Genomic DNA, 21,812 nt, shown 5'->3' with positions numbered 1-21,812 from the left:
AAATTCTCCAGCAAACAACTGTGTCAGATGAACTTTTTTCTAACACTTATGTGGTTACTTTCTGCAGCCTTAGCTATTTCCAAGTGAAATGTGGAAAAGCTCTGTGCTAACATAACTAAAACTTCAGGAAGAACATCTTTGGGTTGTGATGCGGCACAAAGGTTTTCTTGAGAGTTCCCACAGCGTGTTGCTAATGCTGTGAAGAAACAAAGCAGCAGATTCTGTTGTGGGATTTAGTTTTACAATTAGTTCTGGACCATTTTGAGTGTGTGCATCACCTGGGGTGGAAGTTACTGCAACACCCCTTGTGTGTCTTGTGTCTGCATCCCAGAGGAGGTATTCTAGCAACTGCCCTGCACATCCTGTTTTGATTTGGTTGATTTATTGCCCCATGGTTTATAGACTGGCCATGTGAAGGGCATGAATCTTGAGTTTGACTGATTGCACCGTAAAAGAAAGCTCTCTTCAGATCACCATGAAATTCTTACCGCAATTCTGTCCAGCCATGCGAGCTTACCCCAGCTACAGCTGCTTTCATAGCTCTTGCTGAAACCTGAAACTGGAAGAAAGGTAGAGAAAGTCTGTATATAGATTTTTGAATGTTAACCCCACACAAGACTTTTTCCTGTTCCATTCTCTTTTCTTATGGCTATTCAGCAGTGCAGTTGTTTTTACAAGTACCCTAGTTAGCTTGTGTCTCATATTTAAGGATAAAATTGTTTGTTGGATAAAACGTCCATCTGTTAAGGATTTATGCACTGTGTTGTTTCTAAGATCCTTGTTCCATTACTTAGCTCAGTTAATACCATATTATAGATCTACTCTTTAATATGAATTAAGACTCCTTGGATCTTCCCTCAAATGTCACGTTTTTAAGATCTCTGGCCATTCTCATGGCTCTCCTCTGGTCTCTCTTGTCTACATCTTTGGCTAAAGTGTAAAGCAAAAAGCGATATGCATTGGAAGTGTGTGGAGGCACTTCATTCTGTGTCCTGGTAAGAGTACTGACACATCCTTGAATTAGAAGTTTTTAATTTTGACGTTGTCATATTGTCATACTTTTGGCTCTTACTCAGTTGAGAGCCTTTTTACAGTCAAATCCCTTTCTATAGTTCTGCTAGCTGTTCTTCACTCTGTACTTACAGAGTTGATGTCTCTTTCTTGCTATGCACCCTCATCAAATATTGTCTTTCTTAATTTTATGCTATTTTATTTTGTCCTTTCAAGACATAACTGAGTGGTGTTCTGTGTTACTACTATGTCCAGATTTCTGGATGCTTCTATTATTTTTAAAAAATAAAAACAAAACTTAATTAATCATCTCCTTCTGACTGAGAAGGAGAATGGGACAGTTTTCAAGAACATTCTGAATCTGTCTGTCTGCAATCTTCTGGACATCTGAGCAAAGACTTACATTCTTGAGATACAGCAAAAGATTATCTCCTTCTAATGTACCATTTCTCCAATGCCTGACAACCCTTTCCCTGAATAAGTTTTTCCTAATATCCAATCTAAACCTCCCCTGGTACAACTTGAGGCCATTTGCTCTTGTCCTATCACTTGCTACTTGGGAGAAGAGACCAACGCCCTCCACGCTACAACCTCCTTTCAGGTAGTTGTAGAGAGCAATAAGGTCTCCCCTCAGCTTCCTTTTCTCCAGGCTAAACCCAGTTCCTTCAGCTGCTCCTCATCAGACTTGTGCTCCAGAACCTTCATCAGCTTCATCGCCCTCCTCTGCACTCTCTCCAGCACCTCAATGTCCTTTGTATGATGAGGGGCCCAAAACTGAACACAGGGTTCAAGGTGGGGCCTCACCAGTGCCAAGTACAGGGAGACGATCACTTCTCTAGTCCTGCTGGCCACACTATTCCTGCTACAAGCCAGGATGCTGTTGGCCTTTTTGGCCACCTGGGCACACTGCTGGCTCATGTTCAGCCGCTGTCAATCACCACACCCAGACCCCTTTCTGCCAGGCAGCTTTCCAGCCACTGTTCCCCGAGCCTGTAGCGCTGCCTGGGGTTTTTGTGACCCAAGTGCAGGACCTGGCACTTGGTCTTGTTGAACCTCATACTATTGGCCTTGGCCAATCCAGCCTGTCTAGATCCCTCTGTATGGCCTTCCTACCCTCATCAGATCCCCAATCCCGCTCAACTTGGTGTCATCTGCGAACTTACTGAGGGTGCACTCAATCCCCTCATCCAGATCATTGATAAAGAGATAGAACAGGCCCCAACACTGAGCCCTGGGGCTTGTGACCAACTGCCAACTGGATTTGACTCCATTCATGAGCAATCCAGCCAGTTCTTTACCCAGTGAAGAGCATGCCCATCCAAGCCATGAGCAGCCAGTTTCTCCAGGAGAATGCTGTGGGAAACAATGTCAAAGGCTTTACTGAAGTCCAGGTAGACAACATGCACAGCCTTTCCCTCATCCACTAAGTGGGTCACCTTGTCATAGAAGGAGATCAGGTTGTCCCAAGCAGGACCTGCCTTTCATAAACCCTTGCCAACTGGGCCTGATCACTTGGTAGTCCTCTCTATGGGCAACGTGATGGCACTCAAGATGTTGTTAGTTTGTTTTTGTTTGGGTTTGTTTTACATAGTCTTTTCGAATGTGCCTGTTTCTCTAAAATGCAGTCTTGGAAAGCCCTTAATTGTACCTTCTGATAGCTACTTGGTGGACTTAGTGTAAACCACTGTCTCAGCTCACACTATTGCAACATAGCACAAGAATTTTTTTACATAGGTAGTATTCTAGTGTTACAGCATATCTGGGCAATATGAATATAATGTAAGCATTGGTTTCAATTGTGAAGGGGAAAACCAAGCATCACTTTTTTGAGAGGTTTGGCGTTTAGCCTTGTTGTATTCAAAACACTGAAGTCAGGATGTGACAGACGCAGTGATACATCCACCCTCAACTAAGTTTCTCCATTACCTATTTTCTTTAAGAAGCTGTTTCCCAGTGATTTCATGGTACATGTTTATTCTTCTGAACTTTTAAAAGGTCACTCATCATTTCAAGGGCTCTCTCAGATGATTAGTAATCAGTCTCACTTCCTGAATACCAGCTGATGTAAGTGAATACATAGTAACTGAGTCAGTTTGTTGTTTAGTTTCTAAGATTACAGTTGTATGTTAATGCTCAAAAGAAGCTTGTATTCCTGTGATCAAATAGCAAGGCAAACCTTATGGAAACAATGAGTTCATAAACTATGGGCAATGAAGTTAGAAATTTTAAAGGATACTAAGCATTTCTAAGTATACCCTATGAAATCTTTCTGCTCAGGAAAAAAAAAATGTATGCAAACATATTTACCATTTCAAAAGTTTTGCTGTAGTTGGGAAGTCTGATAGATCTACAGCCTCGATGTGGTGTATTAGCTTGTTCCGGGAACTGAATTCAAACAATGTCACTAACCAAAAGGGATTTGTGTTTTGATATTCTGGTGGGTAAATGAAAGCATTTTACAAGCTGAAAGATTAGTGTCATAGTCTGCATTTGTCTTGTGCTTTAAGCCACAATTTTATTTTAACTAGGAGCTAAATAATAATATGCATGACAAGTTACTGCAGAATATATCTAGCGAATCTTTTCAAAATAAACCAAAACAATGCAGACTCTCCCATTGCTCCTCACCAGTCAGCATTCCCTGGATTCCGTTGTTGAAATCAAATGGACTTCAGCTTCTTGCCTTCAAGGCTGTGGGGGGAAAAGTGGCTGGAGTGTGTTCTCTGTTTGACAGCATGAATAACAGTTTATCAGTATCAGAATAAGATCTCCCTGAGATATTGTAGTGGAGCATGACTTTGAATTAATTTAGATGTACATGTAGCCTGTTTCCCCAAAAATAAGACAGAGTCTTATATTAATTTTTGCTCCAAAAATTATTACTTTTTTACATGTGTAGCTGCTTGGACACTATTTAAATTTATTTTTTAAACGAACTGTAACTAGGGGTTATTTTTTGAGTAGGACTTATATTTCAAGCATCCTCAAAAATCCTGAAAAATCATGCTAGGCCTTATTTTCGGGGCAGGTCTTATTTTCGGGGAAACAGGGTAGTAGTATTGACAGGCTTAAAACCGCTCTATGATAATGCTTGATTTTACCAAGTTAAATGTAAGTATTTTTTAAAAGATACGTTCTTTATATGCTACCTTACTTAACTGCGTTTGTAGAATATTTTTAAAACCAGAATAGATGCTTTTTAAGAAAGGTACAGTAATGGAAGTGTTGCAATATCACCTGTTTTTCCACTATGAATGCAAATATGGCTTATGTCTACCAAGGCAGGGAGGGGGAAAAAAAAAAGGGGGCAAATAAAGATTTTCTGTGTTAATTGTTTACATGCCTTATTTGTCTTACAAAGGCATTGCTTGTTCTTGAGCAGTTAACTATCACATAAGTACAGTACCAATAAATCTAAAGAAATGCTTTTTTCTCTGCTGTCTCAGAAAGCAGAAGAGAAGATGGAGAAGTCATCCTCATTTTTCTCAGTATGGTGCTGCTAAGCAGTTATTTTTTGAACTGTTTCAAAACCAAGCCTAGGATAATTCCTGCTTTCTAAGCAACATTTGTATTTGCTCATCATGATCATAAGGGCATGACTCTGCAACGTGATGTAAAATGTCTATGGATCCTAGTGGCTGTATTGAAGTCTTGAATGCTTTGCTCCCTCAGTTATCAGAGTCTCAGTGGTAGCCTGCCCTTGGGAAAGTGGGTTGTTCAGGATCTGATAAAGGGATATATCCAGTTTTAGCCTAGCTCAAGTTGTCTTCAGCAGCATTCTTCTGTGCATGTCTTCCTAGTATTTTCAGGAGACAAAATATAGTTTATATTTCATGGAGGGATAACTGCCTGCTTGTCGCAAGATCCTTCTTGACCTTTTCCTCCCAAATAAATAGTAGTTTAAGCTTTGAATTTTAGCCTGTAATTCAAAAGGAACGCACTATGGGAAGGTCAGACTTATTTCTATAATCTCGTGTTCTTTGTGGGTTTAAGGAAATTGCTTACAAGATTTCATAGGTGCCCTGTTTCTTGGTCTTGGTTGAGGCTGGGTTGATTTGTTTCTCTTTGTACGCTTTCCTCCAGTGTTGTCAGAAGCTGTGGTGCTGCTGAGCTGCCCTGCTGGGTGTCCTTGGAGAAGGGCGCAGGCCTTCTGAGTTGGCCTTCAGCAGCCAGCTCTTGGAGCATGAATGAGTGCATCATCACCACATAGGTGCAACTGAATGCCCGTCATTTCTATTTTTCCTCTTCATATTTTAGCACACACTCATTGTCTTTGAGTATAGTAGTAGTGCATTGACCTTGGCTTTTCTGTGTAGGTCTCCTGTGCAGGTTATTTCAACAGCCTGTGTTTGCATTCCTGTAGTGTGCTTTGTTCCACCGTGCTCTTCCTCTCACCAGCTGATTCCTATTTCTTTACTTTCTTTTTAACCATATTTGCATAAAGACATGGATGTTTTATTATTACTTTCCTTCCTCAGCAACTTGCAACTGCTCCGGATTTATTTTTAGTATTTCACCTTATCTCTTCCTTGCATTTGCTTGTGGTTTAAGGCCTTTCTGCTTATTGTTTCTTTTTATAGCTTCCTGGAAAAAAAAAAAAGCCTTAAACATAAATATGGGTTTCAAAACAAGGGAGAGGATTGTTTCACTAGGTACAACTGTGACCAGCATTTTAGTTTTACATTTCAGACACACACATCTAATCTAACCTAACCTGTCATGTTTGTTTGGGTTTTTTTTCCTACAAACCAACCAACTTGCCAAGTACCTTTTTGTACAATCTTATTGTAACAGCTCATAAAGAAAACAAAATTTGGTGTCCTGGGTAAACAGACTCTTCTCAAACTCTTCAGAGTTTTTCTGATAATTTTATGTTAACCCCCCTGAAGTGAATACTGATGTTCTTCTTTTGTAACTAAGTATTTTAAATAAAGTATTCAAGACTTCAATATAGCTGCTAGGACTCATAGAAGTCTTATGTCACACTGCAGAGCCATGTATTTGCCCTTATGATCATGATGGGCAAATACAAAAATTGCTTAAATGCTGGGAATTTCCCCAAGCTTGGTTTTGAAACCATTCAAAAATAACTGTGTAGCAGCACCGTACTGAGAAAAACAAGGATGACTTGTCCATCTAATATTTTCTGCCTTTTATATTTCCTCCCCTGAATAGGATAGCAGATTTTCATTGTAGGGAAAAATGAACAAAGCAGTTCTTTCATTTCTTGGGAGAAACATGTGCAGGAAACAAGTGTCAGTGTTCTTGTAGTCAATGACACACACCTTGAACACAGAGGAACACAATTGCTGTTCATCTCCTGCAGCAATCTGTGTAGGTCTGTTCCAGTCCAGGATAGATAAACCTGTGAATTTTGGTGAAAGATAAGCTGTGCTTTCTAGTGCTCTATCCAGAGCTGGTCAGGCAGCATCTTAAAATACAGGGTGTTTAAAAAAGATGGACCAAATATGTTACAGTTACACAAAAATTTACAAATTGTTTAATGAGTTACTAAGTTTTAGTAACCTTTTTATAAATGCTCTTTGTTCCCTCCACTTACTGTACAATAGTTGATAGTTCATGGTTGCAGAGATACAGTGATTTCAAATTGGTTCCATCTTTTTTGAAACACCCTGTATTGCTGCAAAGACTTGGTACTAGAGCAGGCATCACCAGCTGTGCAGATGCTACCACCAATGAAGCCAGTGGCAACAGCTCCACTACCAAAGCCTGGTATGTGGTTTTTCCAAATATTAAGGTGAGCAATCGAGGTCGATCTCGGCCCTGCAAGGGCAGAACCAGTAACGGCAGAGGGTACGGATGGCAGCTGGGAAAGGACAGCCTGCTGTCGAGGGTCTGCCACAGCCCTGCTGACAGCGCTGACCCAGCTGCGCTCGTGAGCCAACCGGCCTCTGGGCACATCCCCAGCAGTGTCTGCTTTTAGAGTCTCTCATCTCTGTCTTCCAACAAAGCCCTCTTTCCAGGAGAGATACAGAAGAATCTAGGTTTTGCAACAGCCATTATGTCATCTCAAGTCACTCGATATTTTCACAGCTTCAGTTCAGATGAGATCGTTATCCAAATGGTGAGTCAGTCCACTTTAATCTTTTGGCATGTTCTGGCTGTACTGCAAATGGGCCAGACTCCACCAAAAAAACTTTCAGAGCTTCTACTCTGTTACTCCTGTGCTGTCTTGACGGCTCAGGGAATACACAGGGAAAAGGGATTCCAGGAGCCAGGATTTAAATGGTCGGTTCAATCTTTATTTTTTTTTAACTTGGAAGGCTCTATTTTACCCTAGTGTGGGAAGTATAGCATACACCAACCAGTGTATTTTTTGAGGTTATCCTATGTAGAACACCTAACTGGTCTGTCAAGTCTTATCGTAGACAATGAATTAAAGATTAAAAGAAAGGCAATACCCTAAAAGAAATAACCTCTTACTGTTTAAAAGATGGCATTCACTGAACGCAAATTAGTTGCTTTTATGTCCAATTTAGTGTAGAATTGTATTCCCTGTCATATATATAAGAAAGGAGAGTTTGCTGTGCCATTTTGCTGCAACAGATGCCAAATTGTTGATCCCCTGCTTGTGTTGCAGACATTACTCATCTAAAAGTGGCTGGGGGACTGGCAGGGTAGTGGATGTGCTTGCAATCTGCTTTGTTTGCATTTTGATTTATTCATTGGATTGTTGAATTTGTAACAGATTTTTTTCTCTTAATGCATTTAGATGATGATAATTTTTGAAGATCAGCTTTCTAAATAGGTATTTTTACTGGTTAACTCTAAATCAAATAAGATCTCTGATGTCCACTAATCTTTCTCTGCTATAATGAAAAATAGGTAAATCTCCTGATTGAACTTTTATGCAGAAAGAATGGAAAGTTATTCTGTAAGGAGAGAATATTTCCAACCTTTTTGTACTATATAGATACAAGATAAAACTTTAACTGTGTCAATCAGCAAGATTTTATGCATTATCAGAGATCTGAACCTTAGTAATGGGTAGCAGTCACTGGACGCATTTCAGTACAATAAGCAATGCTTCATTAGTAACCAAAATAAAACCCTGCTGGCAAAAGAAATTAGCTTCAGAGATTATAGCATTAGACTTTTGCTCTCTACCTGCATGTTTTTGTCCTCTCCACATTTAGGTAGTCTATTTTGATTTTTTTTTTCTTTCTTTTCGCTCCCTTGATGCTTTGGACCAATCTCATAAACTTATTACTCAACAGTGAGACAACATATGGCTAAGCAGCTTGAAAAAAACAAACAAACAAACCCAGATAAAACACTGGTTTGCTCAGTATATTCCATTTTAAGTTCAAATGGTTTTGATTATTTGATTACTTTATGTGATCTATTAATTCTGCAGTATTAACAGAACCAAATAGACAAAGCCCAGGAGAAGAGCATGTTCTGCCCACCGGAGATAGACATAAATGTGCAGCTGCATGAACTAGGAAGTTTGTTCCAGCACATAACTGAAATATGTGTTTGAGGAAAACACTGTGAACAGGAATATATACAAATGGTGGCACTGTGCACAGCTTAGGCTGTCACACTGAAAGACCTTTGTGGATTTGTGAGATTAGATTCTGAGTAAAATTCTGATAAATGTTTAAATAAATGCCTGGTCTGTATGACCGTATTTTCTCTGTTTTCTAAATGCTGTTAGTGATTTGTTCAGATCTGCTTAATTTTGTCCATGATGAAAGGAGTTGATTTTCTAGGAGGCTATTTATTAGGAAATGGAAGATAAAAGCTGTAATTTCCAACTACGTATTTTAAAGAACCAACTAATGTTAATAATTGCCATTATCAATTTACAGAATGTGGTGCACTGTTTATAATTGTTTTGAAACAGCACATTGCGTGATGGACAATTATTGAAAGTGTTTCTTGTGCTGTGTATGTACGCTGTACTTTTAATTTTGCACTTAAGTTCTATATTTATAAAGAGCTTGAAATCAACAAGGACATCTAATAGGTAATCCTATATTTAAAGATTATTTTCAGAATCCAATTAAATGTTTGAAACTTACCAAGCAGACAGATTTTCTTAGAGCTGGTAGTATACAGGGACTTTTTATTAATAATAGATGTCTATCTTGGCATTGGGAGATCTTCAGATAAAAAGGTTTGATTTTGATTTATTTGCATTTCCCAAGGAAAAGACATAATCAAGAACTCTCCACCTTTTGGCAATAGTACAATCAGATGCTACATTTACACTAGCTTGTAGACTGCATTTGCTTTCAAAAGGATTAATAGCAGTGAAAGCTTTAAAAAGAAAACTCACCAACCCAATACATAAAAAGGCTGGCTGTCCTGAAGTCTCCTCCCTATAACCTTCTGGGACCTGTTGAATACCTGCTATTGTCCTATAGCTTCATTCCCTTCAATAAGGTGTGCATGCGGGCAGAATCATCTCCTATAGTTGTTATGACTGAAGTTATGTTCTTCTCTGAAGTACAAGTAGAGAAGAGTGGTCATAAAAGTAGGTTTGTTTCTTTGCAGGTGTATTTGTATTTCGTGATATGATGGACAAGCTGTTGTGGCATGTTGATATAGGAACTATTTATTTCAATAGTCAATACTGTAGGAAAAAATTACAGTTTAATAACAAAACTGTTTCTTAGTGACCAGGAAAATCAAAGTTACTGTTGTAGATATGATAATTTCATTTGGCATCTTTTGTCCACGGTCGTACTTGGTGGAGAAGGAGAAGTACCTTTGCAGGCAGCATGCCAGGGCTGGAGATTCAAAGTGACAGAGGAATAGCTGAGGTTTGTGTTTGAAGGATGACAAGAGAAGTGGTTGGCACAATGCATGACACCAAGGAGTATATCACATCTCCAGAGTTTTAGGGTTTGTAATGGCAACATTCAAGCTTCCGGTCCCAGTGTTGCTACAGACTGAGGAACATCTCATCTCGAAAACTAGGATGGTTACTAATACCTTATTCCTTCCATTGTTCCTATGTATCTAGATGGCAGGAAGGTGTAGCACTACCTTACCTAAACGCATATCCCCACACTGGTCCAGTTTTAGTTTGCTCCATTAAGTGCTGCTGCAACACAAACAGCAGGACATTAGTGGCAAGAGAGATGATAGAGCATTTTCAGAGAAGTAAAGCTGAGAAAGGTACAGATTTTTTTGTCCCTCTAGCACTTTTCAGCTCTCAAAAATTTTTATTAGTCATTTTCACAGTCATATGCATTTTAAGTACAGAAAAGGACTGTTATCAATACCTAGTCTAGCAAGTAAAAATGCATAAAACAAGCCAGAATTTTGTACATGGCTCAGCTTGTAGAAGTATGTCCAATCTTCATTTTAGAATTGAATCCAGTTGTGAAAATAAATCATCTGTTTCTTTTTGTTTCTTGGTCTAAAATGGGGTTTTCAAAATTTGAATTATTAGTTTGGATTTTTCCGAGCTCTTTGCAGTGAGCTTCCATTTTAAAGCTTAGAGATCTCAACTGAACACAGCATTCCTGAAATTATTAATGAAATATGCAGTATCAGAAACATCTCATTTCAGTTCTTCTTGCTTGGCTGTAGTTAAATGGTTAACCATTAATAAAGGTTAAAGCTCATGTTCATTAGATGTTTGCAGAGATATTGTATATCTGTGTTTCTCTGAGTACCTTGCTTTTTTCCAGGCTAGATAAAAGGATTTTCATGCACCTTTTTCAAGTTTACTGTTGTATGTGGTGCCCAGATATTTCAGATGTCTATGTGCCTTTCCAGTATGGAAACATTGCAGTTCTGATCCATGACAACCCTTTTCAGTTTTCTTCGGTCACTACTGGTTCTCCTCAGCTATAGGACGATGAAAAGTCAGTGTTTCCTCAGTAAAGGTGTTCCTGTCACGTAGAGAAGTTTGTATGCGTTAGTGTGCTGGGCTGCTCATCTGTATTGATTATTTGGGTAGGATGTTTCGCTTTAAATCTGAATTAAGAGAAACATAAATGAATACGTATATTTTGAAACATGATAGGTTCTCCATCTTATCTGTCACTGGTGTTGTAGTTGGGTAGTTTGCTTGAACTGTATGGCCCAAATCCAAAGTGCGTCCTGTTTTGCCAAAAGTGCATCCTTGCCATGCTGTGGGAACGTTACACGTCATGAAGCCAGGGAACACTTGATACCTGTGAGGTGACTCACTAACTGGTGGCTTTCTGCAGAGACTAACGTAGAAGATTGTTGACAGGCATATGCAGTGAGTAACAGCGCAAACATCCCTGGCTCCTTCCTGCTCGTAAAGGGCAACGCTTGGGTCCACAGCCTTTGGTTGTGTCTCAGCAGAAGAATGGCCCACCTCAGGCTGTTCAGACAGACTGGAGATCCATAACCTTTGTGGTCCCCCTGCTAACTCCGCCACAACTGGAAGGAGATAACAGCAATGGTTTATTTTCGAGAATTAACTGAAGTGGTGTTTCCTTCATACAAGGAACCAAGGCTGTTTGCAGCATGTCTAATTTGCCTGAAGGCAAACGAGGGGCCCAGTGTGGTGTCCCATCTTGGCCTAACTTCAACAGGCACCTCCAGTAGGTGCCTTTAAGCTTTTTTTGTCCAAAACAGCTTCTCTTCCCTTCAGTTTGAGAGACTGTTCCTTCCTAAATAGGCCTCACATCTTTGATCTGCTGTGTTTGCGAGGCTTTTCCTGTCTTAGTATTGTCTTTTTAGTAAGCAACTCTCCAGAGTTTGCTGAGAAGAGGCATAAGTGAGTCATTCTTTCCTTTCCTGCCTGTTTTTCTCACCAGCCACATATTAAACAATAACCAATATATTAGTCTAATAAATAACTTAATACAATATTCATAAATTATTAAGAGCAGTTCCAAATCTGTCATGATGAACTCATGAGAGTGAATTGCTTTTTACAACAAGTACAGTTTCCAAGTTTTTTTGGGCTGATGCTCTAGTTCATGCGCACACTGTTAACTATTTAAACAGCCAAAGCCTAGCTTCCTTTTAAGGTAAAAATCCTTAGTATAAAAATAGCAAGGATTCGTTTGCTACCAAATATTAGTAGTACTTTCCTTCTGACTTCCCGTTTTCCTCCTAACCACCCTTTTGCCCCACCGCAGTCCTTTAGACGATGTAATTAAGAGCTGTAAGAAGTAATTAGGTAACAAAGAAAGGGTACTTCAGCTGAGACTCCTGAAGACTGAGACTTCAGTGCGCTAGTGAGGAATCAAAGTAGGAAAGGAAACTCACGATTCCACTCCTAGTTGGTAAATTCCTGAGCGGTTAGGCTATCACTAATTGTAGCCAAGATTGCTCCCTCAGTGATGATTTTTGATATTATGTGTAATTTTCTCTTGAGATAGCAACAATAGAAATGCTACACATTAGCTTTCCTTAGCCCTATAGGTTTTAATAAATTTTGGAATTGCAAAAGATCTTGAATAAGTTTTCAAAACACAATGTAATGGCTGTAGGTTTAAGGAATTTTATAAGTCAATAAATACGGAGCAATGGAACAAATCTCCTGCTTGAGAATTTGTTCAGAGGAGATGCTGGAAGTCTGAGTTAGCTTGATCTCCTCTTAGTGGGGGGGCAATAAGCAAAGTTTTGTCTGGATGAGGGAAGAGGGAAATGAATCCTGTGTTTGAATTTCCCCTGCAGTTGGTCTGAAAATTTGGAAACTCTCATTCTTCTAGTGATTTTTCAGTGATGTATTGGCCCTATTAAAGTCAGTGGGAATTTTGCCATGGCTTTTAATGAGGTCAGAAAGATAATAGTACATTTCAACTGCTTTTTTTAAAAGTTGGAAATAAGTTTTATATCTGTTTCTTTTACAATTATGTATTCTAGAAACAAATCCACCTGTAATTAGATGGCGTTTTCCATAGCATGATGGGAAAAAAGCCATCTTGCAAAATGGAATAAACAACCATCTCTTGCTGCCTTAGGAGAACAACAGTCACTGTCAGCATTTTTCTTTTTTTTTTCTTTTTTTTTTTTCCCCTGTTATTGAACATAGAATTTGATCATTTTGCACATGAGAGATAGTTTAAGATTTCACATCCACAAGCTCTGCCTTTTGTAGGAAAAGGCTGAAGTAAACAGGGCATAATTCAAATGAAAGGCAAGGAAATAGGGATTTGAATAGGGTACTTAAGAGAGTTTTAACTATTTTGCAAGTTGTGCCAACAGGATCAAGACATGATGCACTGTAAGTCTACATTGCTTCTATTACCAGTGAAATGCATCTGCCTGTGAACAGAGTATGGCATGTTTTCAACAGCCTGTCACAATAACACACTCATTAATATGCCTGTGCAGGTTTATAGCAGTTACATATTTATGAGATATGCAAATGTTTGCTCTCCTTCTTTAATTCACAAGTGACGACTAATCAAAGCTTTGCTTTCTGTTAGAAAGCTCTGCTCTGGAATGTTGTTTTAGTAAGCAATAATTTGATGAAAATATGGAGGGGGAGGGAATCCTTTGCTTATTCTCTGCTGTTTGTCTGAAGCTGTGCAACAACTTCAGCTTTAAAGCACCTTCTCCTGTTTTGTTTTCTGACTCTGAATATTTTTGATTACTTTGAAATGTGTTGCTTAAAAAAAAAAAAAAGACACAGTGAAGTATCCAAGTGTCCTTCCCTCTTCTTCGTCCAGGTGCTTCCCATTGGGAGTATGCACAACTTACCAGAAACCAGTGCCAGTAGGGCTTCTTGTGGTCTGCAGAAAAAGCTTACTCTGAGCCTTGTCTTTCCTTAAGTACTAATCCTTGTCCCTATTCTCTTGTACAAGAGAGTGTGATGAATATACCTCTTCTTATATTTGCAAGGCACCTACAAGTGTGTGGGGGTAGAAATGCAGAGGTGCATCTTTGGCAGGGTAGCTGGTGTTCATGGTGGTATCTCCAGAAACACCTGCTTGTTGTCTGGTCCACTACTTTGAAGACTGGGCTGGAAGTCGGCAGGAGCCTTCCCTCTCCTCCTGGGCAGCAGCACCCAGATGAATATACCTCCTGTGAGGGGATCAAGTGAGAGGAGAAGTTTATTTACTCACATTTATGAGTCACCCAGAAAATAAATAATCTCTAATGCTCATCCCACATTGTCCAAGTGTTGTCATCCCTCCTGCCTCCATGGTTTGATGGCTGCCAAACCAGGCAGTGTGAGCTCACAGGTGACTAGCTTGCTTGTCCAGCAACACGTAAGGATGAAACGTGCGTAAAGTGGGAGCTCATGTCAACCTGGGTGGGGGTCAGCTTGAGGTAACTGAGTCTTAGTGAGTGAGCCCCTTTCTGTTTGTTTTAGTGAGTCTGCAAACATCAACATAAATAGGAGCCACTTCCCCTCTCATAGTTCAAAGCATTTTCACAGTGTTTGTAACTGCTAACAATGTTTCAGAGAAAGCAGAACCCAGGCTTCCAAGATTTGCACATTTTGGGTTATGAGATGCTCAAACTTCTGTATTGTAAACAAGATTTAGAAACTCCTCCATGTAGTTGTGCTTTGGACTGTAGTGAGCTTTAGAAGAAAATGTTTTATTGTGCCTGGATTTATTTTATAAATTGGGATAGTTTCAGCAGTCTGTGTGGCCTTCCATTCAGCTGTTTGTTTAAGCCAAGCCAAAAGCCACTTATCTAAAGATGATCACTCTTGAACTGACAGAATCAGGCTGGGAAGGGTGACAGCTGAATTATAGGGCTTAGTCCTGAGCGCCCATCTTCAGTCTGACCATAAGGGAAGCATGAAGGACTGGCTATAGCATTATTCTGGAGGGTACTTATGGGTCTCTTGTACGTTGCTTGCAGGACACCTTTTTAAAATAAACAGCTGTGGTATGTGATTTGACTCAAATTTGAACTTTGCAGCTGTTCCTTCCTATCTGCGTGGTATGCCAAAGCAAAACCTTGCAACTCAACATCTCTAAAATCAAAACCTTAATTCAAATATTATAATTTGGATCAGCTTCTGACTTTCTGGTTTTGGCAGTGTAAGCAAAATGAAGGCAAGTGTGTTTCTTTATCTAGTTCAGAAAAATAGATGTTATTTATTTACTTAGAATCATAGAATCATTTAGGTTGGAAAAGACACTTCAGATCATTGAGTCCAACCGTTAACCTAGCACTGCCAAGTCCACCACTAAACCACGTCCTGAGTACCACATCTACACATCTCTTAAACACCGCGGATGGTGACTCCACCACTTCCCTGGGCAGCCTGTTCCAATGCCTGACAGCCCTTTCTGTGAAGAAGTTTTTCTTAATATCCAATCTAAAACTCCCCTGGCGCAACTTGAGGCCATTTCCTCTCAACCTATCACCTGCTACTTGGGAGAAGAGACCAACACCCTCCATGCTACAGGCTCCTTTCCAGTAGCTGTAGACAGTGATAAGGTCTCCCCTCAGCCTCCTTTTCTCCAGGCTGAACAGCCCCAGTTCCCTCAGCTGTTCCTCCTAAGACTTGTGCTCCAGACCCCTCACCAGCTGCTTAAGATATAGCAATGTTGTGTAGTAAAAGTCAACAGCTGAATAGTCTTAACTACAGATGTGAAAGTATAAGTTGGGGCGGAGTATCTGGCTGTCAAAATTGTATCTAAAGAGGAAAAAAATTTTAGTTATATTTTAAGATGGTTTGGTTTGTTATATTAAAACAACCAACATATTTTTGTGTCCAAGAATTCAGTTTTATTCTCTCTGGATGCTGTGAGGATCTGGTGTTCTCACCGACGTATTTTCACTGTGTTACACTTCAGTTAATGCAGACCCTGACCACGAGCACTGTTCAGCAAGCAGAGTAAATGAGGTTGAAGGTATAGTTTTGACTCTTTGAAGAGGTGTGCTGTCCAGCCAAGGAGCGGTGGGTTGTGTGGTGGGTTGGGATGGTTCTGCCAAGACCCGCACATTTGGGGAGCTGCCATGGTGTGCAGCCTACACAGGCGCTAGTCGTGTGGGGCCGTTTCCCTCCTGGGACACCCGCTTCCCGGCGCGAATGTCCTACTTCCATGCCCATATGATTGCAATCATAAGAAGAGAGGGAGGCCCAAATGACGTAGGGGTGAGCCTACTTTTTGTAGTCTGCTCCCTCAGTAAGAATTATTTTGAATGAGTTAATACTAAAGGGGTTAAAGAACCATTGTATGTTTTGAATTTGGGCTGTCAAAGCAAACATTTTGACAGTCGGTCAGAAGTGGATATTGAGTGTCGTGCTGTGAAGAACATAATGTTCTGTCATGGAAAAAGCTTGTCAAGGGATGGGAAACTGAGAGGAGGAATAAATGGCCAGTTTTCAGCCTTGCAAGGGCCTGGCTTGAGTTTCCGTTGAGCAAAAATGGAAGAAAAGGGGACGGCAGAGTGCTGGAGGGAAGCTTCATGAAGTGCAATTATTTAGCACAGTCTGTGTCTGGAAAGGCTCTGATGTATGGCAAAATGTGCTGTTGAACTGCCTGGGAATTGGTTAGGTTCATTTGGAAACTCAAGGTGGGGTGTGTTGGAAGGAAAAGGTTAACTACACAAGTATGACCAAACTGTAACTTATCTCCAGTACTTTATCTGCAACCTTTCCTTGCTAAGTATCACAAAGAAGAAATGCCCCTGCCCCTTCTCTGGTCTATATGCCATCCTACTTCATATATTTCTGTCCATCTGCTCAGGAAAATGAGTTTTAGGTGAGTGGTGCTCCTGTTTGAAGGCATCACTAGTGCAAGAATAAATTAATGCAGAAGTACTCCCAGGAGTAAGGATATGTTGATCTGGAGATATGTTTTGTACCAGAAAAAAATCATTGGAAAGCAGAGTGTATTCTGTTGAACTGTAGTTATCGATGACATTTACTGATCTCTAGGTGCTGTAGAAGTTTCCTTGTGTTGCAAAATGGGAAATGTATGTTCTAGTGAAGTCCTGAGATTTGACATGACCTCAATATCATCTTTAAACAGGCTATTTTGCTTATGCAGTGACTTTTCTGGAGATGCTGTATTTTAAAATGTTACTGCAGTTTATTCTTGCATTTCAAACGCAAAAAGAACCTCATGGTTTGGTCTTTTATTCACATTCTAATATAGCATCCCACATTTGTTATCGGTGCCATGCTTTTATGGCTGCCAGTGTTCATCTGGAATTTCCACCTACTTAAGTAAATATGAACTTTGTTCTCATCTGTGTTCAATAAACAGTATTTTATGTTCAGCAGGTACAGAATAAGCAGTAACAGCTATGTCCTTTGCACCTCAATTAAAATCCTGGGATTACAAAGACTATGAGTTCACATGGGTGTGGTGCTTGCACAGAAGTAGAGACTCGAGAGCTTTTTGGAACTTCTCGTGAAAAATAAAGACATTTTCTATTACATTCTCTTTTATTGTGCAGATGACATCAGAAAAATGTAGGTTTGTAGTGGGCATTTCCTACATTCCAGTTGTTATTTAAAGTGGAAATACTGAGAGAATTAACTTTTTTTTGGCAGGCTGACACTTCAGCTCTGTTATTACAAAGGGTGTATTCAAGTCATCAATATGTCAGGTTGTTTGAAAACTTGATGCTTTCCCTCCCAAAATGGAAAATGGGCCGAACTCTGAACTGTTATCTCAGTGTGGCTAAAAGCATAACCAAACATGTTTTGCCTTTTTTTTAAGGCAATGCTGTAACATCGAGACAAAATTGAGTTGTTGGCACAGAAGCTTTATTCTGTGTATCTGCTAGTACCAGAGGAGTGTGCAGATCTAGATGAGGAAGAGTAATGTGGGTAAAATCTTGCAGATGATTCACTACGACTAGTATAGGAGGGAGCAGAAATTGCTGGATGAAATCCTGAATGTGCTGAAGTTGTGGGTGTGTGTTTCATTTTGCATTCAGTGGGACTAGGATTCAACCACTGGGCTCAAAACTCCTAAGAAATTAAATACCAAGCCCATGACAAATCTGGAAAAAAACAAAAACCCAAAAAACAAACTGGGGGGGATGTCTGCTTTTCTGGCAGCTGCTGACCCCTTTGTGTTTGGCAGCAGCACAGCAGTGAGGTCCAGATCTGGTTCTCAACTCTCTTGCCTCCAGTTCAATGTCGATATTTTGGTTTTTTGTGAGGAAAACTTGGAAGTGTGGAGGGGGTAACGTCAGGGCATTTCCTGCTCCCTCCCTTGCGTTCAAGCAACACAGTTTCAGTTCAAGCTCAGAGGCGTGTGCGGTGACCCGTTTGTTATTTTAAGGCCAATATTTGGATACCAGTTGGAAGTATAGTGATCTCTGATTGCCTCTTGTACTAAGATAAGTGTAACTCTGGGAATGTCATCAGCTGCTGTTGAAAGGCAGCATAAAGGCTTGGGGAAAGCCCTGGGGAACATTTTGCTGCAATCCCAGCGTGCGTGGGACTGTGGAAGGGGGGAGCTGAGGAGAGTCAGAAAGCTCAAGGCTCACTGGCAGCCCCTCTCACTGGGGCTCTCGGCCACTTGGCAGCAACTGGGGCATTCTTCCACAGATTCCTGCTGACAGTGGTATAAGTCACCAGAGGCTGCCAGTGTTGGCATCAGTTCAGGATGCGGTGTGTGACATAACCTGCAGGCAGATCGCTTTCTTGAAATGCTGGTGCACAGCCAGATAGGGAACCTGAGGAAGGAGCTCTGCTCCTGCAAACCCCAGGCTCCAAAGGGATGGGCTGTGTCACCACATCACAGGGCGGGCTGTCCCCAGCCTGTCTGCCTCCTCTCAAGGCCAGGGTTGGCTCAGCTGCAGACAACAGGAGCCCAGAAGGCTGGAACAAAGTTCCTTCAGTGCCCCTTGCACCCAAGGTGCCCATGACACGCGGAGCTGTGCCCAGAGCCCTTCCCAAAGGCGCACTGTGCTGCCTCTCCACACTGAAGGCAGGAGCTGCACGTCTGTGAAACAGCTTAAACATGTATGAACACTTCGCTGGGTAACTGCCAGCAACCTTGGTAATTTTGACCAGAGGAAGATGGTGGGGGCGTGGTGGTAGGAGTGGGTGGGACCACTGGGTGTTACCGAGATCTTTGCTTGCAAAGTGCTTGACAAACACTCGCAATGGGATGGGTCAGAGCAGATACCATAAGTACAGCCGGGCAGCCAGAGATTAATCACTCCCCTGAGACAAATCCAGGAGGTTTTTCCAGCAGGCTCTGTTTGACGAGCCCTTGTGAGAGCTTTTGCATGTTGATGTGGATCTGTGCGAGTTCTTGGCTCGTTGTGGGGGTGGAAATGAAGACTTTTTTCTCACCGCTGATGTGTTGTCTCATTTTTCTTGTAGGTGTGTGATGTCAAACAGTGGGCAGTCCTTGCGGCCTCCCCCGCCAGCCAGCAGCATCATGTGCCAATATGAATATTAAGAGAGAAAAGCATACGTCAGAGCTCAGCATCCCAGAAAGAAAAAAGGAGGAACTAAACGGAGAGAACAAATGACCACACTGCTTGCAAAACTTGGGGCCGTTCACTTTTTCTCCTGAGAAATTTCATCTTGGCCTCTGCAAGAGAGCTAAAAGAACAGGCAGAGTAGCCACAGTGATTGTCTTTGGGTCCTTTTTTCTTTCTTAATTTAATTTTTTCCCTGTCGCGCCTGGATTTTAAGACTGTCAGCTGCACTGATCACCAGCACTGAACATCAATATGTGTCATGTCATTGTAACGTGCCGGTCGATGCTATGGACTCTCCTGAGTATTGTGGTGGCTTTCGCAGAGCTTATTGCTTTCATGAGTGCAGACTGGCTGATTGGCAAAGCGAAGCCTTCAAGCTCCGAGGATGTGGACAACAGAACGGGGGGGTCACAGGAGCCTTACCATCCGACACTGGGCATCTACGGGCGCTGTACCAGAATCTCCCACATGCAGCTTTCTAGACGAGACACGCTTTGTGGTCCTTACGCCGAAAACTTCAATGAGATTGCCAGTGGATTCTGGCAGGCAACCGCTATTTTCCTAGCTGTGGGAATCATGATTCTCTGTGCCGTGGCGTTTGTGTCTGTCTTTACTATGTGCGTGCAGAGTATTATGAAGAAAAGCATTTTTAATGTCTGTGGGCTGCTACAAGGGATTGCAGGTACGTGTACTTTGGAGAGCCACTAAAGATTTTAATTTTGGGGCAATTCAGCTGAAGAAATATCATGATCTGTCCTGTCTACAGACAGACTGCATTAGGCAGACCCAAAGCAGTTCTGTATGCTTGCGTTTATTCAAACACAACTGAAATTTATAGGTACACAGCGTGTAATACATTGACATTGGCAGCAGAATTGCAGCCTAGTGTGTGCCAAAATGAACTGACCAGTGTTGCTTTTGTTTGCTGTTCACTTTTTTCCCCCGTTTGAATTTCTTTTAGTAACAAAAACTTCTCTCCTTTGTTACCAGCAGAGAGCAAAGTTAATACTCATGTTAAGGCAGTCTATCTCCCTCTCACTACTTTAGTAATTTTTCCATGGACCAAAGGCAGTTCTTCCAGTGTCTCAGAGGCTTCATAACTGTGGTGAGAGCAAATACCACCCCAGGGATAAGAACAGCCTGCAGTCACACACCCAGTTCTCCAGCATTTCATGCTAAGCAGGCTCCTTCTGGGCTGTGAGTGTGACAAGCGATACCTTATGATAAACCTTCCTTTAGGCAGCTTATTGTTCAGCTGCAGTTACACAGCCCAGTGAACTTCTCTTTTCACTGTCCAAGTATCAGCTGTGCTTCACCTGAAAAGATGAATTGCTTCTAGAGATTTGGTGTTTCTGCTTAAACCCATGGATTTTACAGAGCTTAAATGACTGTTAGTAAACTGACAGTAGGCAGCCCTTGTTAGAGAAGTGTTTGGCTTTCTGTACTTGCCAGTGAGCCATGGGGAGAACCCGTCCCATACGCAGGTTTTCATCTTTTGTGCTGTGTGCGTGTGGTCACCTGGAAGAGGAGAGTCATCTTCTGCCCTGTCTCTGGCAGCGCTCAGAGACCTGTGAGGAGGCAGGGAATGAGCAGGGCCACCTCCTCTTTTCCTCTTGGTGGTGCTCTGAAGCAGATGTTTTTGATTCATAAAACAGTTTTGTTACAACAAAAATTAGGAGCTTTAACTTGTTTAACCGAAATGTGAGTCCAGCTTCTCACCTCCTCACGTCCACTGAGCTGGCCAAACACATCTGTGGTGGGTGTACCTAGACAGGAAGTGTCATGACAGGTGTTCTAACCTTTATGGAGCTGGTTGGTTTCATTTGCTTAGTTGAGACCTAAATTAATCTTTCTCTAAACACACATAGGGAAACAGGCAAAAACTTAATTTGCTGCCTGCTGCAGCCAGAGCCAGCGATACAGGCCAGGGATGCCGACTCCTGAAGAGCTGGCACAGTGGCCCTCACTGTCCTCCACTCCATGCATCTCCAGTATAGAAGTGCACCGCTTATTTCATGTCACCCACAATGTAAGGTTTGTGCTTCTGGGGCAGAAATAGATCCCTAAGTTGGCTCAAGATGCTTCTGTTCACATGATGGCATGCAGTTAGCAGATGAATTTCCTTTAGATAAAAATTACAGGTTTTGCTGTAGTCACTCCTGGTTTACTGAATTTGCCACAACTAGTGTGAGAAGGATCGAGCTGTGCAATGCAGATTAAGCCAGGGGAAGGTTTTGGCTCCTTGCTTTCTTACCCTGTAGTTCAGAAATAATCCATGAAACCTGTTTTTCAGGAGATTACATCACTTTTTTCTGTTGGAGAGGTATTTGTATGAGAGAGATTGGTTGGCAGCATAAGTAGATGCTTGGCGTGTCAGACTTGGGGATGTTGAAAAGATTAGTTACAATTCTGATACCATCTCAAAATATATAGTCTAACATCAAGAATAGCAGGAAGTAGGTTCTTGT

At 41.2% G+C, this 21,812-nt stretch overlaps 1 protein-coding gene across 6 annotated transcripts in view; it reads left to right on the top strand.

Moving 5' to 3' along the window:
* Nucleotides 1-21,812, top strand: part of LHFPL2 (LHFPL tetraspan subfamily member 2) — a 127,338-nt gene that overhangs the window by 91,908 nt on the left and 13,618 nt on the right. For 5 of the 6 annotated variants that reach the window (XM_065656474.1, XM_065656476.1, XM_065656477.1 and 2 more), the window contains one exon: nucleotides 19,241-20,026. In XM_065656474.1, the coding sequence (XP_065512546.1) occupies nucleotides 19,597-20,026 (430 nt within the window). In that variant the 5' untranslated portion in view covers nucleotides 19,241-19,596. Of the gene's footprint in view, nucleotides 1-19,089; nucleotides 19,130-19,240; nucleotides 20,027-21,812 lie in introns of those variants that run through there. The other variant, XM_065656479.1, reaches the window with a different exon arrangement.

The sequence above is a fragment of the Caloenas nicobarica genome, chromosome Z (genome assembly GCF_036013445.1).
Source record: "Caloenas nicobarica isolate bCalNic1 chromosome Z, bCalNic1.hap1, whole genome shotgun sequence".
Taxonomy (NCBI): Eukaryota; Metazoa; Chordata; class Aves; order Columbiformes; family Columbidae; genus Caloenas; species Caloenas nicobarica.
The sequence above is the reverse complement of the archived record's forward strand: the minus strand, read 5'-3'. Positions and strand labels throughout refer to the sequence as shown.